Below are 25,211 nucleotides of genomic sequence, written 5' to 3' on the forward strand. Positions count from 1 at the left end.
TCCTGGATACTTCCTCGGGGAAAGCCTTGCCGCCCGAGGTGAGAGCTCAATACATTCTGCAGATGGTTACCAAATTCCAGAGTGCCCAGCATTTTCCGGCCTTCGATTTTCTGAGGTTGCTTGGTCTCATGGCATCCTGCATTTTCCTGGTGCCAGAGGCTTGCCTGAGAATGAGATCCTGCCAGTGGGCTCAGTTAGAACGTCAGACCACCTGCAAGTTCCGAATAGAGTTGTTCAGAACCTTCTGTGGTGGGTTTCCAAAGACATCATTCTCAAGGGAGAATCTTTTTGGCAGCCATGGCCGGAGATAACAGTAGTTTGTCACTCATGGGGTGGGGAGCCCACACCAGCGATCTTACAATCAGCGGTCTTTGGTCTCTAACAGAGTCCAAACTACATATCAACCTTTGGGAGCTTAGGGCAATCAGACTAACGCTGAAGGCCTTCCTGCCATCTGTACAGGGAAAGAATGTCCTGTTAATGACGGACAACACAGTGCCCATGTACTACCTCAACAAGAGAGTAGGTGTAGGGTCACTACCACTGTGCAGAGAGGCAATGTAGCTCTGGTTCTGGGCAATTCAAGAAGGAATTGCTCTATCAGCAGTTCACCTAGCGGACACTCTGAGCAGGCAGAGCACAGCCTCCCACGAGTGGGAACTAGCTCAGGAAGTCCTTCAAGGGATCTTCACCTTTTGGGGAACCCCTCAAGTGGATCTGTTCGCGACCAGTGTCAAACAGAAGTGCAAACTATTTTGCTCAAGGGAATTTCCTCCGAGAGGAGCTTTAGAGGTCCCGTCGTGGTGGACTGGGAGTTTCCACTCCTGTATGCGTTCCCTCCAGTCCCCATCATGCCTCATGTGATCAGGAGCTTGCGAAAGTTCAGGAAATCCATTATCCTAATTGCCTGGTATTGGGCCAGGTGGACGTGGTACCCGGACCTTCTGGACATGTCCATCTGCCCTCCAATACGTCTTCCACAAAGAGGGGATCTTTTCTCGCAAGAGGAAGGTCAGTTTCTCCATCCAGAGGTCAAGGCACACAGCATTCACGCATGGTTTCTGAAAGGCTGAGATATAAGGATTGGGACCTCCCGGATGACGTAATGGAGATTTTGCTTTCGGCCAGAAGGCCAACAACAAAACCTTCGTACTGTTGCTGTTGGACCAAGTTCAGCAACTGGTGCAGGGATAAAAATGTGGATCCCTTTCTATGTGGCCCACCTACAGTGCTTTCCTTTTTGTTACATTTGGGAAATCTGGGGCTCCAGATTGGAACAATTAAGGGTTACCTAGCTGCGCTTTCCATTTTCAAGTGCTCTTCAGATGAGGATTCATATTTTAAGATCCCTCTGATGGTTCAATTTTTGAAAGGCCTTACCAATGTATATCCACCAGTCCCATTCAATGTCCTGTATGGGACCTCCTTCTAGTATTAAAGTTGTTAACATGCACTCCCTTTGAGCCTTTACACTCAAGCCCTTTAAGGCTCTTGACATTAAAAACTGTTTCGCTTATTGCAATAACGTCAGCCCGCAGGGTAAATGAGTTGCAGGCCCTTTCCTGTAAACCTCCACATACGGTATTCCATAAAGACAAGGCCATTCTCAAGGTAAAGCCTTCTTTTTTACCGAAGGTAGTCTCCAACTTCCATTTGTCACAAAGAATTACATAACCAACTTTCTATGCACCTCCTCATACAGGAAAAGAGGAGGAGAGGTGGCATAGACTAAACCCAAAATGGGCTCTCAGTTTTTCTATATCCAGAATGGCTAAATTTCGACAAGATGACCAATTGTTCATTGGCTATACTGGTTCCAAATTGGGTCTTGCGGTTACTAAACAAACCATATCCAGATGGATCATCCTGTCTATTGGCGAATGCTACAGGTTAGTGGGTAAGGACCCGCCGGAGGGCTTAAGGCCACATTCCTCAAGGGGCATGGCAACCTCTGCTGCTCTTCAAAGACGTGTCCCAATCAATGATTTTTGTTCAGCGGCCACTTGGTCGTCTATCCATACTTTCGTAAGACATTACTGCCTGGATCCATCTTCCAGTCAGGGAGGATAATTTGCTAAAGCAGTGCTTCATTCAGTCCATGATTAGATCTAGATTTAATTGGTACTCCCACCTCCAAATTATTACTGCTTTGGGAGTCTATCATAAGAGGAGGAATACGTGGGAGGACACAATCCCGTCGAAGAACAAGTTACATACCCCTGGTAGCGTTCCTTTGATTGGATGTTCCTCCCACGTATTCCTCATCGCCCCTACCAGCATACCCCTCTGTACAATTTACGTGTTATTACACTTTATGCTTTCTGTGAGGCTACGGTCTAGGGTACGCCTAGTAATTCCTCTTCAGGAGGTGAAAAAACAGATCTGAAGCCAGCGGGCGCTGCACGCGCTACTTATACTGATGATGACGCGTCGAACGGAGGCCCTCGAGGGGCATCGACTCGACGACACTCCACACACCACCCTCTGATGAAAAATTGTTCTGAAGCAACTGAAGCTGGAAAGATAATTATCATAAAATGAGGAATATGTGGGAGGAACATACAATTGAAAGAACGTTACCAGGCGTAAGTAACTTGTTCTTCTCAAAGGCTTTCTGCTCATTTCACCAGATATAAAGCAGCATTACCTGCTTCCCAAGGACACGTTTCCTTATAAGATATCTGTAGGGTAGCCACTTGGGCCTTCCCTCTTGCTTTTTCTAAGCATTAGTCTCTTGGTGCGTTGTCCAGAAAAGACTCTACTTTTGGCCACATTGTTTTACTTGGAACCCTGGTCAAGCATATGCTGTCTCCTCCACCCAACATTTTTTGATCTGTAATGTCAGTTTCCCAACATGTTGAGAAGGAGGCTGAGCAGGATGAAATTGTAAGGAAATATTACTTTCATTGTGATTCTGCTACTCATTCCTTTTCTCACTCCTTCCCTAGACCCTCCCAGCCATGCCCTGCCAGTATTTACTGTGCTACACCTTCCCATGTTGGAAAACATGTGCAACTGGCAGGTGATTCACGGGTGAACACATGGCGTGGCACATGAAGGTATGCTCACGTGGATCTTGCTTCATTCTAAATTGAAAGTGACAGCTTTCTTTTAGAGAAACGTTTTTACTGGCTCCAGCCTGCATTGTAGACTTACACAACCAGTTGCAAAGGAGGGAGAGAAAGATATAGTAGGACCAAAATCACGATGTAGGTAACCTTTCCTTCCTTTCCCCCATAGGTTTTATTAGACTATCAAATGAATAAGGACATTTGTCTTCCAACCTTTTTTCCAGATCCTTTTCATGATTTGGAGAGCAATCTTCATAATTTGGATGTCAAAAGGTCTCTAAAATTGGATCTGGGTAGATTAAAATTGTTCAGGAAATCAGACTGAAACTTCATTATCTATGTATTAGTTCAGGCTTTCAAGCATCCAAGACTTGTAATAGTTAGTGGGTAATTTCATGCAACAATGAATGTTACAAAATCAGTGAGATTGTGCATCCTTTGTGCCTTCATTGTCACTGAAGACTATATGCAAACTGCAACATGGGCTACATCTCAAGGATTCAATAAAATCTATTTGCACACAAGTTCTATGAAGGTGGGCCTGGATGTACGAGAAAGTAAGATACACATCTACTGCTTTCTCCTCTATACAAATCTCTAAAAGTATCTGTCTCTGAGAAATTACGTTTTGGAGACGTTAAATTTATGGTACAGGAAGGTGGGTGTAACCAGGTGTGCGCATATTCACGCATGCACACTGGCTTCCCTTTGAAGTTCACATTTATGACCTGCAAAAAGTTCTCCCATCATAGCGCGTGTAACACCAAGAGCATGGGAAAGGGAACCTGCTGTCGTTTCCTTTCATGGTCTCTAGTTTGGCCCTCCTAGGTTGTGTTTGATGCCATCCCACAATAACGTGTGCTTGCTTGGTTATCTGTACAAGCCTATGAAGTAGTACAGGCGAAGATGATAGAACGGGAACACACTAATTTGCCAAAGTAATTAAGGTTATCACCTATCTTTTCCCATTCCCCTTTTCTTGAATCTACCCACCCTTGCAGTACTAGCCTGGTAAATAGAAAGAAAAGTAAGTGAGCATATGTTGTAAGCATGCAGAGGAGGGTTAGTGTTTACTTGTTTGAGGTGACAATACATTTATTTGCTATTTGATGTTGCTGACATGGCAAGTGCTTTAGTACCCTCCTTTCGGGGAGATGGAGATTCCAGGCTTATGAAAGAAGGGAGACTGATGGCCTAACATTACAAAAGTTACCATAATGATTAATATGTTATTTTTCACTTATCTATTTTTGATACATATTAAACAAGATTTCCATTAGCTCACTCCTCTCCATGTTTGTTTTTTGCTTTCCTACAGAGATCTGCTTTCTCGTGTCATGAAAATTAAAATGGAATTATTTGAGCTAGGAAAGAACAAATCCCTGGGCTTGGAGAAGTACCTGAAGACATTCCTAGATGCTGAAGTAAAGCCGCTTTGGCCCAAGGGTTGGATGCAGGCCAGGTGGGTGCTGTTGGGAATCGGGTGCTTTGAATATTGTGTAAAAATGCCATATGTTTCAGAGTTAAACAAGAGTGTGGGAGCCCCTCTACTGAGAATGAACATGGGTCAAATACCCTGTTCTATGAAATTTCTTCTACTCAGGAGTGTCTACAGCCACGTTTAAGTTCACTGCCCCCTTCATAGAGGAGAAATATCCATTTGCATATCAGTCTGTGTCCACAAGGGCAGTCCAGCACCGAAATACTAGGCAATTCTCCTCTGAACAAGAGTGCCATCAGCAACCCCAGATACATGTTTCGGGCTTGTTGGGCCTTTCTAGTGAGGTGGAGCTGAGGCCCTCTAAAGCACAGTGAGCAAGGGGTCCACGTCTGGACTGCCTAAGTGGTTGGGACCAGACTGATATGTAAATGCATATTTCTCTTCTGTGAAAGGTACAGTGACAGTAGACCCTCCCGAGTGGGCACCTTCCCATAGTACAGGCTATTTGGCTATGTTTGTTCTCTGTAGCGAGGCACCCAGACATTTAATTGAATTTTTGAGAGTTAGCCAATGTTTACTATCCTTCCCGATTTTGTTTTTAGGACGTTGTTTAAGGAGAGCAGACGGCCGAAAACTAGCAAGGCACTGAAAATGTGAGCAACACACTCGTACTTTGAGGAGTCTGGTGCACTTATGTAGTATCCCTTAACCTTCTCCTGTGTTCCCTCTTTTCGCAGGGCCAGGAAGAAAGTGATTGCTGTCGAAAAAATAAAGGTTAGTGTTTGTCCAGTGCCCTCGAGCTGCATGTACTCTCAATGTTAGGTTGTTTTCTGTAGTGCCATTTGTAAGAATGTTTCCACAGGTGCGCTAATTCGCCAGCTATGTGCGCTTCAACCAGCAGTACCATGTCAGTACTTTAGGACTCCTTCAATATGAACTTCCATAAGTAATGCCAGTGAGTTTTATAGTGCCCACGTATTGCTGGGTCCTCCTATCTGTGTCCTGTCAGTGCAAAGCAATCCGACTTCACTGCAGCAGTGCTGTGTCAGCTTTCCAACTGGGCAAGCTTCCTCCCAACATTTCTATATCAAGAATAGAGCACTTTGGCTTCCTTCAGCAATGCCATGTAATTGATCTACGTTCCTAGCAGTTGGAATTTCCGGACATTGGACCTCATTACTAGTATGGTGGTGCCGATGTGGGTAAAAACGGCTGCTGCATTAGTGCAGCCCCGTACTACAAGTTTGGTGATAAAGTGGAGGATTTACATCCAGCAAAAAACTTGAGGTAAATCCTCTACCTTATCATCAAAATCTGTTCAATTACTGAAGGCAGAATTGCGGCCGGCCGGAATTCCGCCAAAATCCCCATGGAGTCCTATGGACTCAGAAAATCAGGATTAGCTCCACCATACCACCAATTGTAGTCCTGCGGCACCAAGTGGTGGTAAAGGTAATCGAGTTTGGCAGTAATTTGGTGGATTTACCGCTGAATCCCCACAACACTTTCAATGACTTCCATTTAGTGTTTCCCTTTGTAAGAATGTGCCATAGATATTTTTTCACATAGCAATAGTCAATGTTGTAAAGATTCTAAGTCTAAAGGAATCAAGATACTGAAAGTGAAAGGAGTTTTATTGACAGGAAGCTGAAAAGGAATTTTGTGAAAATCGTTTAGTACTATTTTTAAAGAGGCTGCTTTTAAATAGGATTTAGAATTGAATATATGATGTACTTATGTCGAGGGGTTATGGGTTTGGCAAACCAGTCGCCATAATATATTTTTCTTTTCAGGTATTTGTCAAGTGGAACTTAGAAAGTGGAAATATGTAGATAGGCAAGGAATTAAGATGAAATAGAAAGTGGGGTCTGATATTCATCATCATCATCATCATTTCACGTTTATGTCAGAACAAAAGAAAAAGTTCCATAAAAACACATAAATACTGTCAAACCTACAGTTTACAACAAAAAAAGACAATACATTCCACATTTTATTAGCCTCCTTTAAATCAGCTGAGAATAAGCTAAATAAAATACACACTACAAACCCGATATGGGCAAAAGACCTACAATCAAAATGATGTGATAATTAAAATAACAATGAAATAGACATATATAAAACTGATGTGGATCAGAGGTGCATCACTGCCACCAATATTGTTCTGCCATCATAGAGACTATGTGAGGCATACGATAGTGTCATATGCCATTTGATCATTCTTGGGGATGGGTCCTCATTAGCTTGCGTCTTATGTTCAGTGCAGATTTTTTAAATGACAACAGAGCCCAGCCGGATCTCGGGGAGTTATCCCAGAGCAAATGCGTCAAAGCTGGGCGACATTGCCTGAATCCCTGCTCAGGTAATAGAGGCTTTAAAGTCCTGGCTCTAAGAGAAGAATAAGCTTGGCAATAAAGGATAAAAACTAATAGGTCTTCGACCAGTGCTTGGCATAACATGTAATGGCTCGTATTGGGCTCACCTTTCCATAATGCAGAGATCGCACCGAGGGGAAGGCAGTTGAATCTTGCTCGCGCCCAGACCAGATACATTTGGATTGATGGCTCTGTGATAATGGATACATTGTGATTAGACACCTTTAATCATTCTGTTGCTTCCCTCCACTCGGTTGCATGCTAAATAAGCTGCAACTTCAGTAGTCTCGCCACCTTAGCCGTCACTAATGAGTCAAGAAAGCACTCTGCTGCATTACGATTTTCAAGATAGGCTTTTACATAGCAAAGCCAAGGTATTTTCATTGCTCTTGAAGATTTTAGCATTTTGGATATAATTGACTATGATTAGTCCAGCCTTTGGATTACTCAGTTTCTTAGCCAGTGTAATGGTGGTTGGGCCATTGTATCATCTGCCAGAAAAGGCCTACTTAATTTCGTGTGGGTCCCAAAATTGGGAGCCGAGCGTGGTAGCCCCAAAGGGTTTTTAAAAACATTATTTGCTGTCACCTGGATATCTTTTGGGTTAGTGATCATTCATGAGGTGGGAGGGACTTGCATTGGACACACAGAGAAGGTAAAAGGGTTCAATAATGGGATGATCAATTATATTATTGTTCGTTCAAAATGCCTGTATTCGACTTTAGTCTTTAGGCATAGACATACATCACATTAAACGTTAAAAATGACTTAAAAAATATCTATAAATGACAATAATAACTTAACAGCATATATAAAAATTCATCACAGCTGCCAGAATGGGATAAAATACACAACACACAACTTAAATCACAGAAACATAGGATGGTTGTACACACGGCTTAAACCACAAGGGCACATGAAAAATATACAGATAACTAGGCCAAAATTTGAAAATGGGCCCATCTCATTTGTTGCTATTATTTTGGACTTGCACAGTGGGTATATTTGGATACACGATAAATAGCACCCATATTCAAAAAGAATTTGCAATAGTTAATAGCCTCCAAAGTTTTACGGAAGAGTCCATTGACACAAATGGGCCTCAAATACATGAGTCGAGGATCCTTAGATCCAACACAAAGCATTGCAATGTATTACTGTCTCCTCACCCTGACCACAAACTGTCCCCCGGGTACTTGCAATTTTGACCCCCTGCAGCGATCCCATCCTCAGTTCTAAAATTTGTATTTTGTATTTGTATTTATTTTATTTGTATTGCGCACCTTGCCTGAGGCATCTGGGCGCATACTTTGCAAAGGCAATGGTTACATTCAGGAAAACAAATTTCCCAGGTGGAAAAAAGAAATCTTAACAGTGAAAATGCTGATCTTAAGGCAACACATGTTACAGACAAGTACATTGTTACAGCGGTTACTATGGACATTTCTAGTAGTATTTCTAGGGCATACAGAAGATATATAGACGTTACAAGTGCAGAGGAAGGCTAGGCATCCGATATTAACACATTGCGATAATAGGCCAAGGTGGTTAAGTGGATGAGGCAGATGGTTTTGTTCTTAAAGGAGTGGACAGACGGCTCTGTTCTGAGTGTAGTAGGTATAGTGTTCCATAGTTTGGCCGGGAGGACTGGGAAGCTTGATCCCCTGGCTCGCTGAAGCTTGAAGCTAGGTATAGTCAGTGTGTAGACATGGGCTGACCTTAGGGGTCTTTTGGCTGTGTGCCGCGTGAAGCGATTGTCCAGGTATGCAGGTGCCAGATTGTTCTGGCCCTTGTATGTTAGAGTAAGGGTTTTGAGCGATATTCGGTGAACAACGGGGAGCCAATGTAAATTGCGTCTTATATTTCTATTTGTATTTTATTATTTATATAGTGCTTTACACCAAAGCGCTTTACAGCATAACAACCAAAATACATTAAACATGGCACATAGAAGCAATAAAATAAACATGATTCAAACCAGAAAAACAGCATGTAGAACAATTTGCATTTGGGAAGGAAGAGAAGAGGAGAGGTATGGGAAGGAAGAAAGGGAAAGGGGAGAGGGAGTACAGGGAGTAGAAGGGAGGGTGGAAGTCAAAGGGGGGAGACAGGAAGAGATAAAGGAACAGGAAGGTGGAGTGGGGAGGAGAAAGAAGAGGAGGAAAGGGAGAGGAGTCAGGGAGAGGGGTGAAGAAGGAGTGTTTTTACGGAGGAACGGAAGGAGGAATAGGTGGAGATGGAGCGGATAGAGAAAGGGAACGAGTTCCAATGTAAGGGGGCAAGGTGTTGGAAGGAGCGGAAACGAGAGGAGGAACAGGGATGGGGGACAGAGAGTAAAAAGTGATCAGCGGAGTGATCAGAATCCTGTGCAGTTCCCTTGGGGAGCACTGCAAAAAGATTAAGACTACAGGAGTAAGCAGTAAACCCAATTGGTAGCAGTCTGTACTCACTGTGATGCTGGAAATGCATTGGAGGGACAGGGCCTCCGTATTCTTGTCCTTTACTGCCTTTTTATCATGTGTTCTGTCGTGCTTTCCGCGCAGGAGTTCATGTGGGACTCCTGGCGGTGCAGCTCTCTCTCTTTTGGTTTGGTGAACAGACCTGTGGGATACCCTTACGGCACCCATGGGTGGGGGTACAACCCTGTGCCCCTAGTGTATGTTTTTGGGCACCTGTGGGTGGCCCGCAGAGAGGGGTATGGACTGGTGGCAGCTCCATGCTGACTTTGACAGGTGCGCTGAGTATCCTCCATTTTGGGGATCCCCAGGCCCTGCCATTGGAATCAGTTGATTCCTGATGGAAAACAAGATGGCCCCTGTGGCCTCTTGCTTTCAATTACCTATTACCTTGTTTTCCCAAAGTCCCGGGACTCTGTCCCTTCCCCCTGACTGGCTGTTGGGTGGAAGTTACATATATGGTGTTGTTGTGAAGTCCAGTCCAGACTGACCGGAGCCTTCCCAGTGACTGTATGTTGTTGGTACGCCCTGTGGGTGGGACCTGGGTGAATGGAGTGTGTGACCAATATGCACTTTTTGTTGTGGCTGTCTGGTTTCTGGTATGAGAGACAAAGACTGAGACAGCTCTGCCCGAAACTGGCCTGAATGCAGTGTGTAGTGTTGAATGGCTAAGTACTTGTCCCAATCCACATTCCTTGTTGTGAGTGTCTGAGAGTGAGGAGGATGGACTGAATGCACCGTGTGCCTGATTGGCTGACTGACTGCATGAATGCCCTTCGGTATGATTGGCTGCTGAGAGTGACCCAGCAGTGTGGATGAGAGACAAGATAGTATATCTGGGGACCTCTTACCACTGGAAATTGTTCAGAAGCTCTGTCTACACTTTAAGAGTAACTGGAACTGCTGATCCTCGACGCCCAGCTGGAAGACGAAGACTTGCTGTTGCATTTGCTTCGACCTGATATGAAAGCTGCCGAACTCGTCAAGGACTGATCCGAGAGAGGACCTGGTAAGGCGCCCTCTTCCCATGCTCCGAGGGACCATCGAAACCGCTAACCTACGCCGAAGCTCCCTGGAAATCAGACCCTCGAAAGGCTGCCGACCCGAGACGGGACCGCTGAGGAGAACGAAGCAAAGCACCCGGACTTCACCGCTGTTGAAGTCTATTGCCATTGACCAGGGTTCGCAGGTTTGTGTAACCGCTGGGGGCCCGTCGAAGTTGTGTTGCCCAGCCGTGGGGACCACTTGACGCTGTGCCGCCAACGACCGGAGACGCCCGCTCCTTTGCCTAAGTACATTTGAATCCAAGGACTCCCTTGTCCGCAACGTCGACCGCCTTGTCATGAGGGAGAAAGTCGAGGACGACCAACGCGCCGAGGAGAATCCGCTGGTGGGTTTCCCGCCACCTGAAGACCACAAAGACTTCGACGACTCAACGCCCTTGTTGGGCCACAGTTCTTCTGAAAATCTTTGCGGTCCTGAACAATCCATCGCCGAGGTGCCCCGCACACCTCATCCTCGCAGGACGTCGCTGACGAGCATCGCCTGGATCGACATCGGGGGTCTCGGCACCCTTGGACTTCTCATTGCCGCCGTTGACGACAAGTTCACCATCTTCGACGCCTCTCGACGATCCGTGGCTCCTGCTTTAAAGGGAGTCACTTAAGAAGGATCCTTCAACGTGTCTTCGAAGAACTCTACCCCACCAGGTACATTGGGGGGTAAAACCTTAATAGGAGGAAATAAGGCTATTGAACAATATATGGACTAGGCTTGTGCTATATATCTTTATTTTACAGGTTGCCCAGGTGGGGGGATCGCCACACAGAACTGTGTCTATCGGTATAGGCCCGCATTCTGCCTATTGTTTCAACCATTTTACGTTCCTTCCTATCTCTATTGCTGGTGTCCTCGTTATTGATCTGTGTGACATTTTAACCGTACAGTTGATGCACTTTAATGAGATTCGATAACATTGGTGGTACCACTTTAGAATTGGATATATTTATCATTGTTGATTTCCGAGTACAAAGTGCGTTATTGTGATCGTGTACATACCTTTGAATATTAATTATATAAAGACTGCTTTTTCAGTAATACAGTGTGTGGACATTCCTTTGTGGGGGTTCGGGGACTACACTGTACTTAAGAACCAGCCCGCATCCGCTCCTGAGAAGCTAGACCTTAATTGCTCAACTACGTTACCAATAATACAGAATCTTGGCTGGGGTCCTCTGTGCCTCTCCTCTACCATACAGAGAGCGGAAGCACAGACACCCCCTCCAGTCTTCACATGTACCACCCAGAGTTACCTGGTAGCTGTGGCTAAGCAGTCAGACTTCTCTCAAGAAGAGTAAGGCAGTATATAGAGTATACACAATAGGGCTAAAAACACAGTAGAGCAAACAAACACTGACCAGAGCTTTGTATAAAAAGTATATAATTATTTATTTAAAACACACTTTAGGCAATATACTAGCACTCTAAATCAAAAGCAAGTTAAAACACAGTCAGGTAAAGTATACACACCTCCCTTTATAACTATTAGACAAGTCATGATTAAAACACCACGATTTGTTAAACAGATGTGAGCGCATAACTGATGGCACTCCAATAGTTCAGTTAAAGGGAGAGAAAAAGAGAGAGCATAGAAATAAAACAGGTCCCAACACTTTTTGGAGTTCTCAGCAAGGGAATAAAAGGCAGTAGATACTGTAGAGCGAAAGTTCATAGGCCAGGCCCACTTTAAATGGAGCAAGGCGAAATGTGCCCAGGATCACACGGTTTAAAATGCACTAAAAGTCTTTGCAGAATGTTCAAAAGAGGTTGGGGTGATTCAAGAAGGTAAAGTTAGAAGGTCTGGGGCCAACCCAGTTGGCAAGCCAAGGATTTAAGGGTCACCTTGGGCAAACCGAAGAAAGGGACGCCAGGCAGGACACAGTACCTTAAAGGGAGAGGAAGCTCCAGTGGTGGCAGTTGTTCCTGGCAGTGGTTGCAGTTCATTGTTTCGACTAGGGGAAGAGAGGATCTCGTTGAGGAGGAAACGTGGAGTCGGTGCACTGCACAGGGATGAAACCAGCCGCGGAGTTCATCGATAAAAGGTGCGTTCCTTTTATTCGCGGTCAAAGTGGTGAAGCTTGGCTATCCGGCCGCCGGGGTTCTTGGCACGGGCGATTCGACCAAGAGACATCTTTGGAATGCGAAAAGGGCAAACTGGTGGGTCCCATCAGCTCAGAGGAAGAAGACTCATCCAGCAGAAGATCTTCTCTTGTCGTTGGGAAAGTGGTGAGTTCGTTGCAGCAGGGCTCCACCGGTGGTGTCGTTGTTGCAGATGGCTCAGCTTCTTCCCTCTTCGGATTCTTAGGTCATGTGGAGACTTCTGAAGTTCCAGTCCCAAAGGCCCTGCTTTTATGAAGAAAAACCCCCCTTCAACAGCCTAGCTGTCACTCAAACATGCTAAGTGGTGAGCCGGGCGGCTCACCACTGGGCCAATCAGAATAGAGTGCGACTTGAGTTGCTAAGGCAGCGCAGTCCAGGGTGACAATTCCCCTCCCCACACATCCTGTGGAACCCAGACAGAGTGGCACCATTTGGAGGGCATCTGTGGAGAAGCCCACCAAAAAGTGGAACAAAGGGCTCGACCTTGGTCAGAGTTACAGAGACAAACACAAACGCCATTTTAGAAAAGAGTTCTGGCAAAAAGACCCAACCGTTGATTTAAAATTAAATAAATAAACCGGCGGTATCTTTAACATTGCACCAAAAAGTGGTGCGTTTAAAATCAATGGGAAAATCCCATAGAGAATATTCTGGTGGAATATTTTGCGTGGTAACCACTGCCACCAGCCAGAAACTCGACAAGGGGGGACTGGACAGTGCCCCCTTGAAAACAGACCCCGGGGCAATATAAATAACCCCTTCCAGTACTTCCACAATATGATGGTTTGTACTGGTTCTGTTCACAATTTAGGACTAGTAAAGTCAATGGTGACTTTACATGCCTTGGGAGAAAGTAGTCAGTCCCAGGGTATGGAGTCTATGTTTGGGGGTCACTATGACACCCCTGTGTTACTGCACTGAGGGTGCTGTGTAACACAAACAGAAAACAGATGATAACCTATGGAGTAAAAGACCCCATAGCCCAAAATCACACAAATAGTCAGAGACATATCTCAAATCATGCCTAAGAGTGGGAGTAAAAGAGTCTCACTCTTAGCAGGAGAAAAAAACAAACCCCAAAAAATCCAGCAAAACTGCTGGGGGACTCACTAGGTTTGGGAAATTAGCCTTATAACAGGAGCGTAGAGGGTGAGAGGGGGCATAGAAAGAGAGAAGGGAAGAGGGGAGAGGTAAGGAGGGGCAAGGTCATGAAGAGATTTAAAAACGAGACAAAGGAAGTGATATTTAAGTTGGGAGTGAAAGGGAAGTCAGCCTAGGTTGGCAAGTGAATTGGATATGGAATCATAGGGAGAGAGAAGACAGAGGATGCGGACGGCAGAGTGGTAAAGGGATTTAAGGGGGGCGAGATGGGAAGAGGGGAGACCGAAAAAGATAGAGGAACAGTAGAAAAGGCCAGAGATGTATCCGAGATGTGTAATCCCCTTGGGAAGTTAAGGGCAGCCCTGATGGCATTATTCTGAGTATCTTGTAACTTATTGATGTTTCTTTGGCTAGTCCCTAAATAGAGGGTGTTACAGTAATCCATGTTTGCCATGATGAGAGTTCTAGTGAGGATAATGCAGTTATCGGTCGTCAAGAAAGGTCTACAGGCGGTGATAAGTATGCAGGTGTAAGCCGAAGCAGATACAACAGCATTCGTTTGTCTGGTGAGAGATAGTGTCGAATCTAGGTAAATACCAAGTTTTTTTGTGTCGTTAGACACTTTAATAATGCTCCCATCAATGGTAAATGATTTTTAGGCAGGGTCTAGTTTAGTGAGTTTGATGTGAGAGCCGAGGACAAGTAACTCAGTTTTTTCATCATTAAGGCAGAGCCCATGATGTGCCATCCAAGCCTAGATGACTGTGTAGACTTTGTTGAGAGCTTTAGAGTTGATTACATGGTCGCCTGTGATAGGGATGAGTGCGTGTTAAGACGGATTTCTGAACTCTGTCCTGGTGGCGCAGAAGTTCAGAAGGCCAACCTAATTACTTGGAACAGGGTAACCTCTGGACAAGCCAGACCAATCAAGGTAGCGATCGCGGCGGTCAAGACTAGGTCTCAAGAGGGGTGAGGGTGACTGAAAGCCCGCAGTGAGCACACTAAGCAAGAGCGCTTACAAACTACTCCAAACAGTTGTTTTATATCAAAAATAGATACACATTTATTATAAGGCCTTGAAACTAATAACCACAGTAAAAGCAGCAATATACAACGATATTACACCAACACATACACTATCCACCCAATATATATACAGAATACACAGTTTCACAGCATTAGCAGCACGAAATATGTTATCCACCTGCAGGGGAAGGAAAACAGGCAGTGCGAACCAATGCGTGTGATATGTCCGCCTTCTGAGGCCCCTAACTAGATGGTAGTCCAATCCCTACGAAGAGTGGAGCCTAGCGCTCAAAAGTACCTGCACACGCCGGTGCCAATGGGCAGAAGGTGAAGCTCTTCGGAGGACGTTGGACAGCTCTGTAGGGTGCCCTAATGAAGGAGAACACGGTCCGCGACTCTAGCGCAGCCTCCACTGTGAGGCAGAAGCAGGGCGCGAGTACGGACAAGGGGAGCTGTATTTACAGCGGGGAAAAGCAAGGGGCACTGCAGGAGGGCGACCAGATCCTAGCTAATCTACTCACCGGTCCCCGAAGCAAGCAGGCCCGAGCTTCTCCTCGATAGATGCAGCTTCTGGCAGGTTCTGAAGAGCAGGGAACGTCTCGTCGTCGTGCAGAGTAAAAAGACGTCCCGATCGCAGAAACAAGCACAGTTTTGTCGCCACGGCAGGGCAACGGAACGGCCGGGTGTATTCAAGCCAATTGAGCACCGTTCACCTCTAGCTTAGGGTTGCTAAGCAAACGAAGCGTGTGAGCGTGCCCCGGACTCAGAATACCACCCAACCTGTCGGCGATTACAGAGCAGGATTCCTTAGTAAGCTGGTCAGTCACCTGGATGGCCCAGAGACACTTCCGAAGGCTTACGGCAGGAGTTGATGAAGGTGCCGGGAATAGCTGGTCCTGCTATTCCAATAGGTCGAAGCGCCAGTACAGGCCTTCTTGTTCGATCTTAGGTGGAAAGGGCTTCACCGGACGACAGCAATGAGGAGCAGAAGTTCTTCAGGGGGTCACCAGCGATTCCTCGGTCCAGCCTCGTGTTCGCAGGATACTTGGCTCCTGTATCCCTGGGTTCGTAAGAACTCAGGAGATCGACATGGTAGTGGTGTTTCCAGCTCCCTCTTATCCACGGTTCCCTTCGCGCCAAAACGGAGGGGAGCCAATGGGAGATCCGCTCATCAACACACATACCATACGTGGACCAATCACGGACCACAGTGGTCCCAGGCATTCACACCACCCTAGACTCTCTGGCACCCAGGATGTGTATTGGGACCAGACAGCCCAGCCCACATCCTGGGGGCACTCAAACGACATGTAGAAGCCCGCGAAAGCAACCGTGTTTCGCGGGAAACTACATGCCCAAATAAGGAAGGCCCCGGGTCGCCTGACCCGGGGGAAGGTAAAGGGAGCAAGACGGACAGTGGACGAGACAAAGGAGCCTCGTGGTCCGGCCATTTTGGGTAGCCGGGCCACCCTTTTGTGTTCGCGGCAAAAAGGTGCTCAGAACGGCAAAAGGAGCTCAAAATAAACCAAATGATCGCTGCCACCAGCCCAGTCCCTGAATGACTTGCACCGATCCAAAAACCATCCTTCAAGAGTGTCTAGGGTCTGTAGAAGGCTAGAGACCCAAGAGAGCTGTAACTTAGCTTACAGTGCCCTCTTGTGTCGTGTTGCTCTAAAATGGCGACACGATAAAAGAAACTACGGGAAACAGCGTTCCCCGGTACTGACTGTCTTAAGGGCATGTCAGTTTCCCCGTAAGAAAGGAGCGAAAGCCCAGAGGAGTACGGCAGAAGGCTGCACTTCTCTGGCAAAGTCAAGAAAACAGGTTGAAAACAATAGCAAAAAGTTTAGGGGTTGCCACATGGAAGGAAAGTTCCCTACAATAACGAAATCTTTCCTAACACTCGCCCCTCCCAGACTATGGACAGGGGGAACTAATCCACCCCTGGATGAGTCTCTTGTTCAGGTCGGTAAAACATTCTGGACAACCCATCAGCATTGCTATGTTGGACACCTGGCCTATGCTCAATAGTGAAGTCGAAGCCTTGTAGACTTATGGACCACCTAAGCAACTTTGGATTCTCCCCCTTCATGTTCATTAGCCACTTTAACGGCTTATGGTCAGTTTGCACAGTGAAGTGGGTCCCATAGAGGTAGGGCCGCAGCTTCCTTAGGGCCCACACAACAGAGAAACATTCTTTCTCTACCGTGGACCATCTGAGCTCTCTGTCCTTAAGCTGGCGACTAATAAAACCGATAGGGTGTTCCTTACCCTTCTCATCTACTTGTGATAGTACAGCTCCTATCCCAGTGTCAGAGGCATCCGTCTGCACGATAAAAGGTCTTTGATAATCAGGGGCCCTGAGCACAGGGGCCTGGCACAAGGAGTCTTTCAAGCCATTGAAGGCCTTCTCACACTCGTCAGTCCAAGTTACCTTCTTGGGTTTCTTCGGAGTTGTGAGGGCAGTCAGAGGAGCAGCTATGGTGCCATAGTCTGCCATAAAATTGCGGTAATAACCCGTGAGTCCTAAGAAGGCTCTCACTTGGGTTTGTGTAGTGGGGGTAGGCCAGTCTTGTACTGCTTGTACTTTACTGGGGAGAGGCTGTATCCTTCCTCCACCTACTTCATGCCCAAGGTAAACCACTGAGCCTTGTCCAATCTGGCATTTACTCGCCTTTATGGTCAAGTGGGCTTTCTGAAGAGCCTGGAGCACAATCCCGAGGTGTTTCACATGGTCTTCCCAGGTGGCACTGAAAACTGCTATATCGTCCAGATATGCAAGACAGAATTCGTCCAACCCATTCAACACATGATTCACAAGCCTCTGGAAAGTGGCAGGTGCATTCTTCAATCCGAACGGCATTACCCGGAATTGGTAAAGCCCGTCGGGAGTTGAAAATGCTGTCTTCTCCTTGGCATGTTCTGCTAAAGCTATTTGCCAATAGCCCGCAGTCAGGTCAAACGTGCTGAGGTACTTGGAGGCACCCAAGGTATCCACCAGCTCGTCAGTTCGAGGCAAGGGGTGAGCGTCTGTCTTGGTGACAGCATTCAGAGCCCTGTAATCCACGCAGAACCTCAATTCAGAAGTGCCTGCCTTTGGAACCAATACCACAGGACTGGACCAAGGACTACTAGAGGGTTCAATCACCCCAAGGTCTAACATCTTGTTGACCTCGGTCTTAATATAAGACCGTACTTTATCCGACATCCTGTATCCCCTACTTTTGGTAGGTACACTGTCTCCTGTGTCAATGTTATGTTTGCACCAAGGTGTCAAACCAGGCGACTGTGAAAACAGGGGGGAAAACTGCCTAAGCAAACTTTTCACCTCAGCCTGCTGATCAGAAGTCAGGTGAGGGGCCACTCGGACACCCTCAACGGAGCTATCTGAAGGACCGCTTTGGAACAGGTCGGGAAGAGGTTCTGACTCCTCTTCCTCAACGTCTGACGCCAGTAGCAGTGCTGCGATTTCGACTCTTGGGACGAAAGCCTTCAGCCTATTTATGTGGAACACTTTTGGAGCCTGTCCAGGCCTTCCAAGGTCCACTAAATAGTTCACCTCACCCAGGGGCTCCACCACTGTGTAAGGGCCTGACCATTTGTCCTGTAAAGCGCGAGGCCTTATAGGGTTCATGATCAGGACTTGCTGACCAGGGGTAAAGTGAATTAAGGAAGCTTTCTGGTCGTACCAATGTTTCACCAGCGCTTGTCCTGCCTTCAACTTTTCACTAGCCAAGCCCATCAGGAGTACCATCCGTTTTCTGAGCCCTAGCACATAGTCAACTACATTGGTAGTAACAGGGGGAGTGGGCATCTCCCATCCCTCTTTGACGATGGCTAAGGGTCCCCGTACGGGATGACCGAACAGAAGTTCGAAGGGGCTGAAGCCAACACCCTCCTGTGGTACCTCTCTGTAGGCAAACAGCAAGCATGGTAAAAGAAGATCCCATTTTCTTCTCTGGGGCTCCTCCAGAGCCCCAATCATGCTCTTTAACGTTCTGTTGAAACGTTCCACCAGACCATTGGTCTGGGGGTGATATGCAGAAGAGAACTTGTAGGTGACCCCACATTCTTTCCACATAGCCTGCATATACTTCGACATAAAGTTGCTGCCACGATCTGACACAACTTCTTTAGGGAAGCCAACCCTAGTAAATATGCCGAGTAAAGCTTTTGCAACTGACTTGGCAGTTACAGTCTTTAATGGGATGGCCTCAGGATACCTGGTTGCATGGTCGACCAGCACCAGGATAAACCTATTGCCTGAGGATGTTTGCGGGTCAAGGGGACCAACGATGTCGATCCCTACCCTTTCAAATGGTACCCCCACAACTGGGAGCGGTACCAACGGAGCTTGGATTGTCGCGCCAACCTTACCAGACAACTGGCAGGAGGCACAACTCCTGCAGTGACTTTCTACTTGCACCCCCATCTTGGGCCAGTAGAAGTGCATAGATAACCTTTGCTTGGTCCTCTTCATTCCAAGGTGACCAGCAAGGGGAACTTCATGCGCCAACTGCAGGAGGAAGGGTCTAACAGCAAGGGGAACCACCAACCTCCTATGGTCTCCTTCTGTAGACTCTGTGGGCTCACTGTACAGGAGTCCACCTTCCCAATAAATCCGATGCTTCCCAGGAGGTTCACCCTCAAGCTGGGAGCAGGCCTGTCTCCTTAGGCCTTCCAGAGATGGGCACTCACGTTGGCCCTTACTGAAGTCGTCCCTATCAGGACCTCCTTCAACTAACAAGTCTTTTAGTTCAGGATGGTCGTTGGGGTCGAACACTTCAGGCATCGCCACCTCCTCGTCAGGCTCGGGCGATTGACCAACTCCCTCCACCGCAGTGGTAGGCGAGCTCGGGGGAATATTCTCTTTCCCCCGTCGGGACTTGTTGACTCCTTTCGCCTTGGGTTTCCCCTTCGGCTGGGGCGGCGTATTGGGCTTGGCCAATGCTGCCCGTGCTTGAGACCGTGTGTAGGGTCTTTCGGCAGTGTCTCCTACGAGCCCTAGAGCTCTGAGATCATTGCCCAACAAGACCTTTCCCGGGACGTTTCTCTGAATGCTCACTGGAATCCTAACTGCTGTACCATTTAAAGTTAGATTAACAGGGATCACGGGAAACATACGGAGGGGGCCGTCAGCCAACTTAGTGGGCATCAGAGGAGCTCTGGCAACTTCCTCTGAGTCTACCAAGGTAGAATCCACTACAGTTCGACTGCACCCACTATCCCTAAGAGCTGGAGTATCCACTCCATTGATCAGCACACTGTCTTTAAAGTAGTGCTTGGTATTATCCGGAATCCTAGCATACGCCTCTGCGACTTTAGGCTCCCAGGAACCCAGGGACACTAAAACTACCTCAGCCTCTATTCCGCTGGGAAATGAGTCTGAGGAGAAGGATGCTCCTGTAATCTCTTCTTCCTCGTAGGAGGAGAAGGCCAGATTAGCGGAGTGGACCCCCAAAGGTCTAACCTTACAACGGGGATCCCCCTTCACATGGTCAGTTGCTCCACAAGAAAAACAAGCCCCATTGGGTCTGTTTACGTAGGGAGGCTTATTATAACCAGAGTTCTGTTTCGGAGGCGAACCTCCGCTACCCTGTGAGTTCTCGTATGGCTTACCCTTATTTTTCTTTTTGTGGCCCTTATGGGAAGAAGATTTAGCAGATTCCCCACCCTCCATATCTTTGGACTTTTTCCCTTCCTCCTGCTTACCAGGATGAGTTTTGTCCTTATGGGACACTCGATGTGACACCCATAAATCTGCTGCAATGGCCAGCTTCTTAGGATCTATCTCCTTCGAATCGGCCAAATGCTGCTTAAGCTCCGGGGAAGAAGAAGCAAAAATGTGTTCCAGCATGACCAGATTGATCATGCCTTCGAAGGTAGAAACCTTATAACCTTCAACCCAGCCAGTCAAGTTTTTCAGGGACTCAGCTACATACGACACCCAAGTACCACCTTCCTTTTTCTTATACTCTCTAAACCTTTTTAAATATTGGGTCGGAGTCTTCCCAAACTTTAAAATGAGAGTCTGCTTCAACATTGCAAAATCAGCGCGCTCAGCCTTCGACATTTCCATAATGGCACTGCAACCAGAATGGGGCAGTCTGCTGAGTAACCATGCAATCTTATCCGCATTATCAACCTCTTGAACCTCGCATGCATACTCAAACGCATTTAACCAGTCCATAATGTCATTTCGTTCCTCATACACACTGAGCAGATCTTTTGGAAACCGTGGATGAGAGGAAGCCCCAGAACCATGTCCAGGACCCTTGGACCCATTTGCGAACTGAAGCTTGGCCAGTTCCAACTGGTGATCCCTGTCTTTTTGTTTTTCTGCCTGGTCGATTTTCAGTTTGGCTATGCTGAATTCAAGCTCCTGCTGCCTAAACCGCAGCTCTTGCTTCTTGAATTCAAGCATAGCCTCCCCATCAACACTGGCAGAGGAAACGTTAGACATTACATCCTCCCTGTCCTCGTGGTCGTGATGGATCAGTGCAGCGGCAGAACCGTCGGTTCTGCCAGTGAGAGCAGCCCCACCACCTTCTGCACTGTCCTCGGAAGTTATAGCGTCAAGCTGCGCTTCTTGCCACGCCACGATTCTCTGGATCATTTCCAATTTAGTGCCTTGAGAGGAAACCCCTCTCTCCGCACACATCTTCTTCAATGTTTCAGATTTCGAAGCATTTAAGGTTAATAAAGTATTCGTTTCCATACTGTTGATAGGACTATGGCCTTTTTAACGTTATATTCAATACTTTACTGCGTGTCCTGGTTGGAATAACCTGAAAACGCCCTAGCTCGTTCGCAACACTGGATACCTTCAGTCGTATCCCACCGCTGTACACCAATTTGTTAAGACGGATTTCTGAACTCTGTCCTGGTGGCGCAGAAGTTCAGAAGGCCAACCTAATTACTTGGAACAGGGTAACCTCTGGACAAGCCAGACCAATCAAGGTAGCGATCGCGGCGGTCAAGACTAGGTCTCAAGAGGGGTGAGGGTGACTGAAAGCCCGCAGTGAGCACACTAAGCAAGAGCGCTTACAAACTACTCCAAACAGTTGTTTTATATCAAAAATAGATACACATTTATTATAAGGCCTTGAAACTAATAACCACAGTAAAAGCAGCAATATACAACGATATTACACCAACACATACACTATCCACCCAATATATATACAGAATACACAGTTTCACAGCATTAGCAGCACGAAATATGTTATCCACCTGCAGGGGAAGGAAAACAGGCAGTGCGAACCAATGCGTGTGATATGTCCGCCTTCTGAGGCCCCTAACTAGATGGTAGTCCAACGTCCTCCGAAGAGCTTCACCTTCTGCCCATTGGCACCGGCGTGTGCAGGTACTTTTGAGCGCTAGGCTCCACTCTTCGTAGGGATTGGACTACCATCTAGTTAGGGGCCTCAGAAGGCGGACATATCACACGCATTGGTTCGCACTGCCTGTTTTCCTTCCCCTGCAGGTGGATAACATATTTCGTGCTGCTAATGCTGTGAAACTGTGTATTCTGTATATATATTGGGTGGATAGTGTATGTGTTGGTGTAATATCGTTGTATATTGCTGCTTTTACTGTGGTTATTAGTTTCAAGGCCTTATAATAAATGTGTATCTATTTTTGATATAAAACAACTGTTTGGAGTAGTTTGTAAGCGCTCTTGCTTAGTGTGCTCACTGCGGGCTTTCAGTCACCCTCACCCCTCTTGAGACCTAGTCTTGACCGCCGCGATCGCTACCTTGATTGGTCTGGCTTGTCCAGAGGTTACCCTGTTCCAAGTAATTAGGTTGGCCTTCTGAACTTCTGCGCCACCAGGACAGAGTTCAGAAATCCGTCTTAACAGTGCGTGTGCTTACGTAGGGGAAAAAAATCAAGATACTTTTCTAAATTGAAATCCAGTTTGCATAACAGATAACCGGGCCCCAACCCACTGTATTTAAACAGGCCTCATCCAAATTTTTCTTGGACAGGTTAATTGGTTCATATTTCACCCTTTCCACAGTAGATGTATTGATAGGGGATGGATTTAGCCAAACGCAATTCAGATCCACGGTAGGAAGAATCTCTCAAGCCCTGTTGTGCCCCATAACCTTATCCAGTACATAACTGGTCTAATAGCTAACTCGTCCTAGATAGGGCGCAGGTTGGTCTCAATATGGATCCAAGCATTAGAGCTACTCTGAGGGAGCAAAAACAGATTTTTGAGGAACTTGTTTTTGGAATTAGATAACACCTTTACGTTAACATGTCCGCAAAGGTCTCGTCCATAGAGAGCAGCTGCTTTAGCTTGCTGCCTATTAATCTCAAGAGTAGGGTAACATGCCTGCTAAAAAAGCATCTTTCGAATGGATTGTGTCCTCCCACGCATTCCTCATCTTATGGTATCTCCATTTTAGCATCAGGTGCTTTGAACATTTCTTTTGCGGTAGATGGTGTTGTCGTAGTTGACTCGGATGTCCCTCGATGGCCTCCATCCCCTATCGAGTTTGACAGTATAAATAGCATGCACTGCGCAAGTTACTTCAGTTCCATTTTTCCACTAAAGCTTTCGGTGCATTTTTTCCTGATGAAACTTGAAAGATTGTCAAAAATGTCTACATCTTCTACCCCGAAACTGGGTTCAAGAAATGTGTCGACTATGGGTCGAAAATGGTCATAACCGACCCCCCATTGCATCTGTTTGTGGTGCCTTGGCACCGACCACAGGACGGCTGACTGTGGATGCTGTCAGTCCATGACGGGGAAGTCGCTCAAGGACCGAAAGGGGCAGCTCGCTGCAGGTAGGCCCCCTCAAAAATTCCTTTCCACTGCACCTTTGAAAAGACGGTTGTCGGACGAATCGAGGGGTCAGTTCCCGCTGAGGAAACGTTCAAAGAAACGTTCACGTTATCGAAGCAGTTCTCGCCATTCATCTTTGTCTTCCAAAAAAGTCAAAGAATCAACATCACAGGTCTCTGTCCTCGTCATACAACTCCTCGCCTGATGTCATGCCTTCTTGGAGGATCTGGGACTGATGCTTAAGTTGCTTAAGATGCTTAAGCCATTAAGTTGTTCCATCACATTCTCACCGTTCTGTCAGTAACGGTCTAGTTGATTTCAAAGATGGCCGCCACCAGGCATATACTGACACAGCAGCAGAGCCTCGGTGCATTGCACCTTGGATTCTTCTGTGTGCCTACGCTCTCTCTCTGTCGCTTGCGATAGGGCTTCCTTAGCCCTTCACTGTTGGGAGCTCTTCTGTGGAGTTCTTTATTTCGCTTCTTTTGTAACTAACCTTTGCGTATTTGCTTGCTTGGTTCTGTCCTCTCGTATCCCTGTTTCCTATCTTTCTTTCCTCCTCACTGCTTCCGGCCGTGTCTAGTTTCCCTTCACTTTCCTTCTTCCTTCACTTGTGCTTCTGCATGTCTGACTCCCAAATCTCGGGGATTCTGATCCAACTTTCTTTCAGCTTTGTCTTTTTCAGGCTCTCACCGGAGCTCCTCTTACCTGTGTTTCTTGCTTTCCTCCTTTGGAGCTGCTCGTGTTTGGCGCTAGGCGGACTCTTCTGTTTCAAGAGTTTGTTCCACTGCCGATATCATCACCTTCGCGGTCAGCTGCCTGCCCTCATTGTTCTGAGTGCCTTGTGGAAGTCTTCCTGGGATCGCCAGTATCCTGCGGTTTTCAACCAGAACCACCGTTTCTGTACAGTGTGACCAGGAACTACAGCACCATTACGGCCTTACCTTAAGACTTAACAAATAGTCCAGTTCTACACCTTCGGACCTACAGGGTTTTTCCGCCAGGAGGCTTTTCCCTGTTTTTGGGCTTACTCCAGGGGAGCCCACACTGTTGGGGATCTCCCTATCGACAGTGTGGCATCCCGAGGAGAGAGACCCTATTTACACCAAAAGAAAGACAAGGGGAGCACCCAGCAAAAGACCTCTAAAAGGAAGAAGAAGGATCCGGAAGAAAGCTCTGTGGAAGACCCAGGTGAGGAGGAAGGGAGGGAAGTTTCTTTGGATTCTGACAGCGTGCAATGCCCAAAGGACACTATGGCCTCATTGCAGCAATACCACGAACTGGTCACTGCCATTCAAGGTTTGACTGTAGAAGTGCAGACTCTCCGCTCAGAGAATGTAGCATTAAGAGAGCAAGTAGCGGTCCGGGATGATGGGGTGCGGGGTGACCTGCCTCCTTTACCGCTACCTTTTGGGAAGTACGACGGAAAAACAAAGACATATAAGGAGTTCCTGGATGCCTGCCTTATGTATTACACCTTTCGACCTCGGGCCTATGAATCGTAGGGTTTTTGGTATCAAACTTGGTAGGCAATGCCCTGGCCTGGGCTACCCCCTTGATAACCAATCTGATCCGGTCGTAAATGACTATGCCTTGTTCACTCAACGATTCAAAGCCTGTTTCTAGAGACCCGAAGTCCAGTTCTTGAAGTATGAAGCCATGTTAGACCTTCGACAGGGCTCACAAGATGTTCAAACATACGTCTCCGCCTTTCAGTGTCTAGCAGTTAATGCAGGGTGGCCGGATTCGGCACAACAGACGCTTTTCCGCCGTGCACTCCACG

General features: G+C 46.9%; 1 protein-coding gene across 1 annotated transcript in view; it reads left to right on the forward strand.

The window, feature by feature from the left end:
* Positions 1-25,211, forward strand: part of UBN1 (ubinuclein 1) — a 2,005,314-nt gene that overhangs the window by 1,646,215 nt on the left and 333,888 nt on the right. The window contains exons 12-14 of the mRNA XM_069646040.1: positions 4,390-4,533; positions 5,115-5,165; positions 5,250-5,286. Coding sequence (XP_069502141.1) covers positions 4,390-4,533; positions 5,115-5,165; positions 5,250-5,286 — 232 coding nt within the window. The remainder of the gene's footprint in view (positions 1-4,389; positions 4,534-5,114; positions 5,166-5,249; positions 5,287-25,211) is intronic.

This window comes from Ambystoma mexicanum, chromosome 2p (assembly GCF_040938575.1).
Source record: "Ambystoma mexicanum isolate Mex_15411 chromosome 2p, UKY_AmexF1_1, whole genome shotgun sequence".
In the NCBI taxonomy this organism is placed as follows: domain Eukaryota; kingdom Metazoa; phylum Chordata; class Amphibia; order Caudata; family Ambystomatidae; genus Ambystoma; species Ambystoma mexicanum.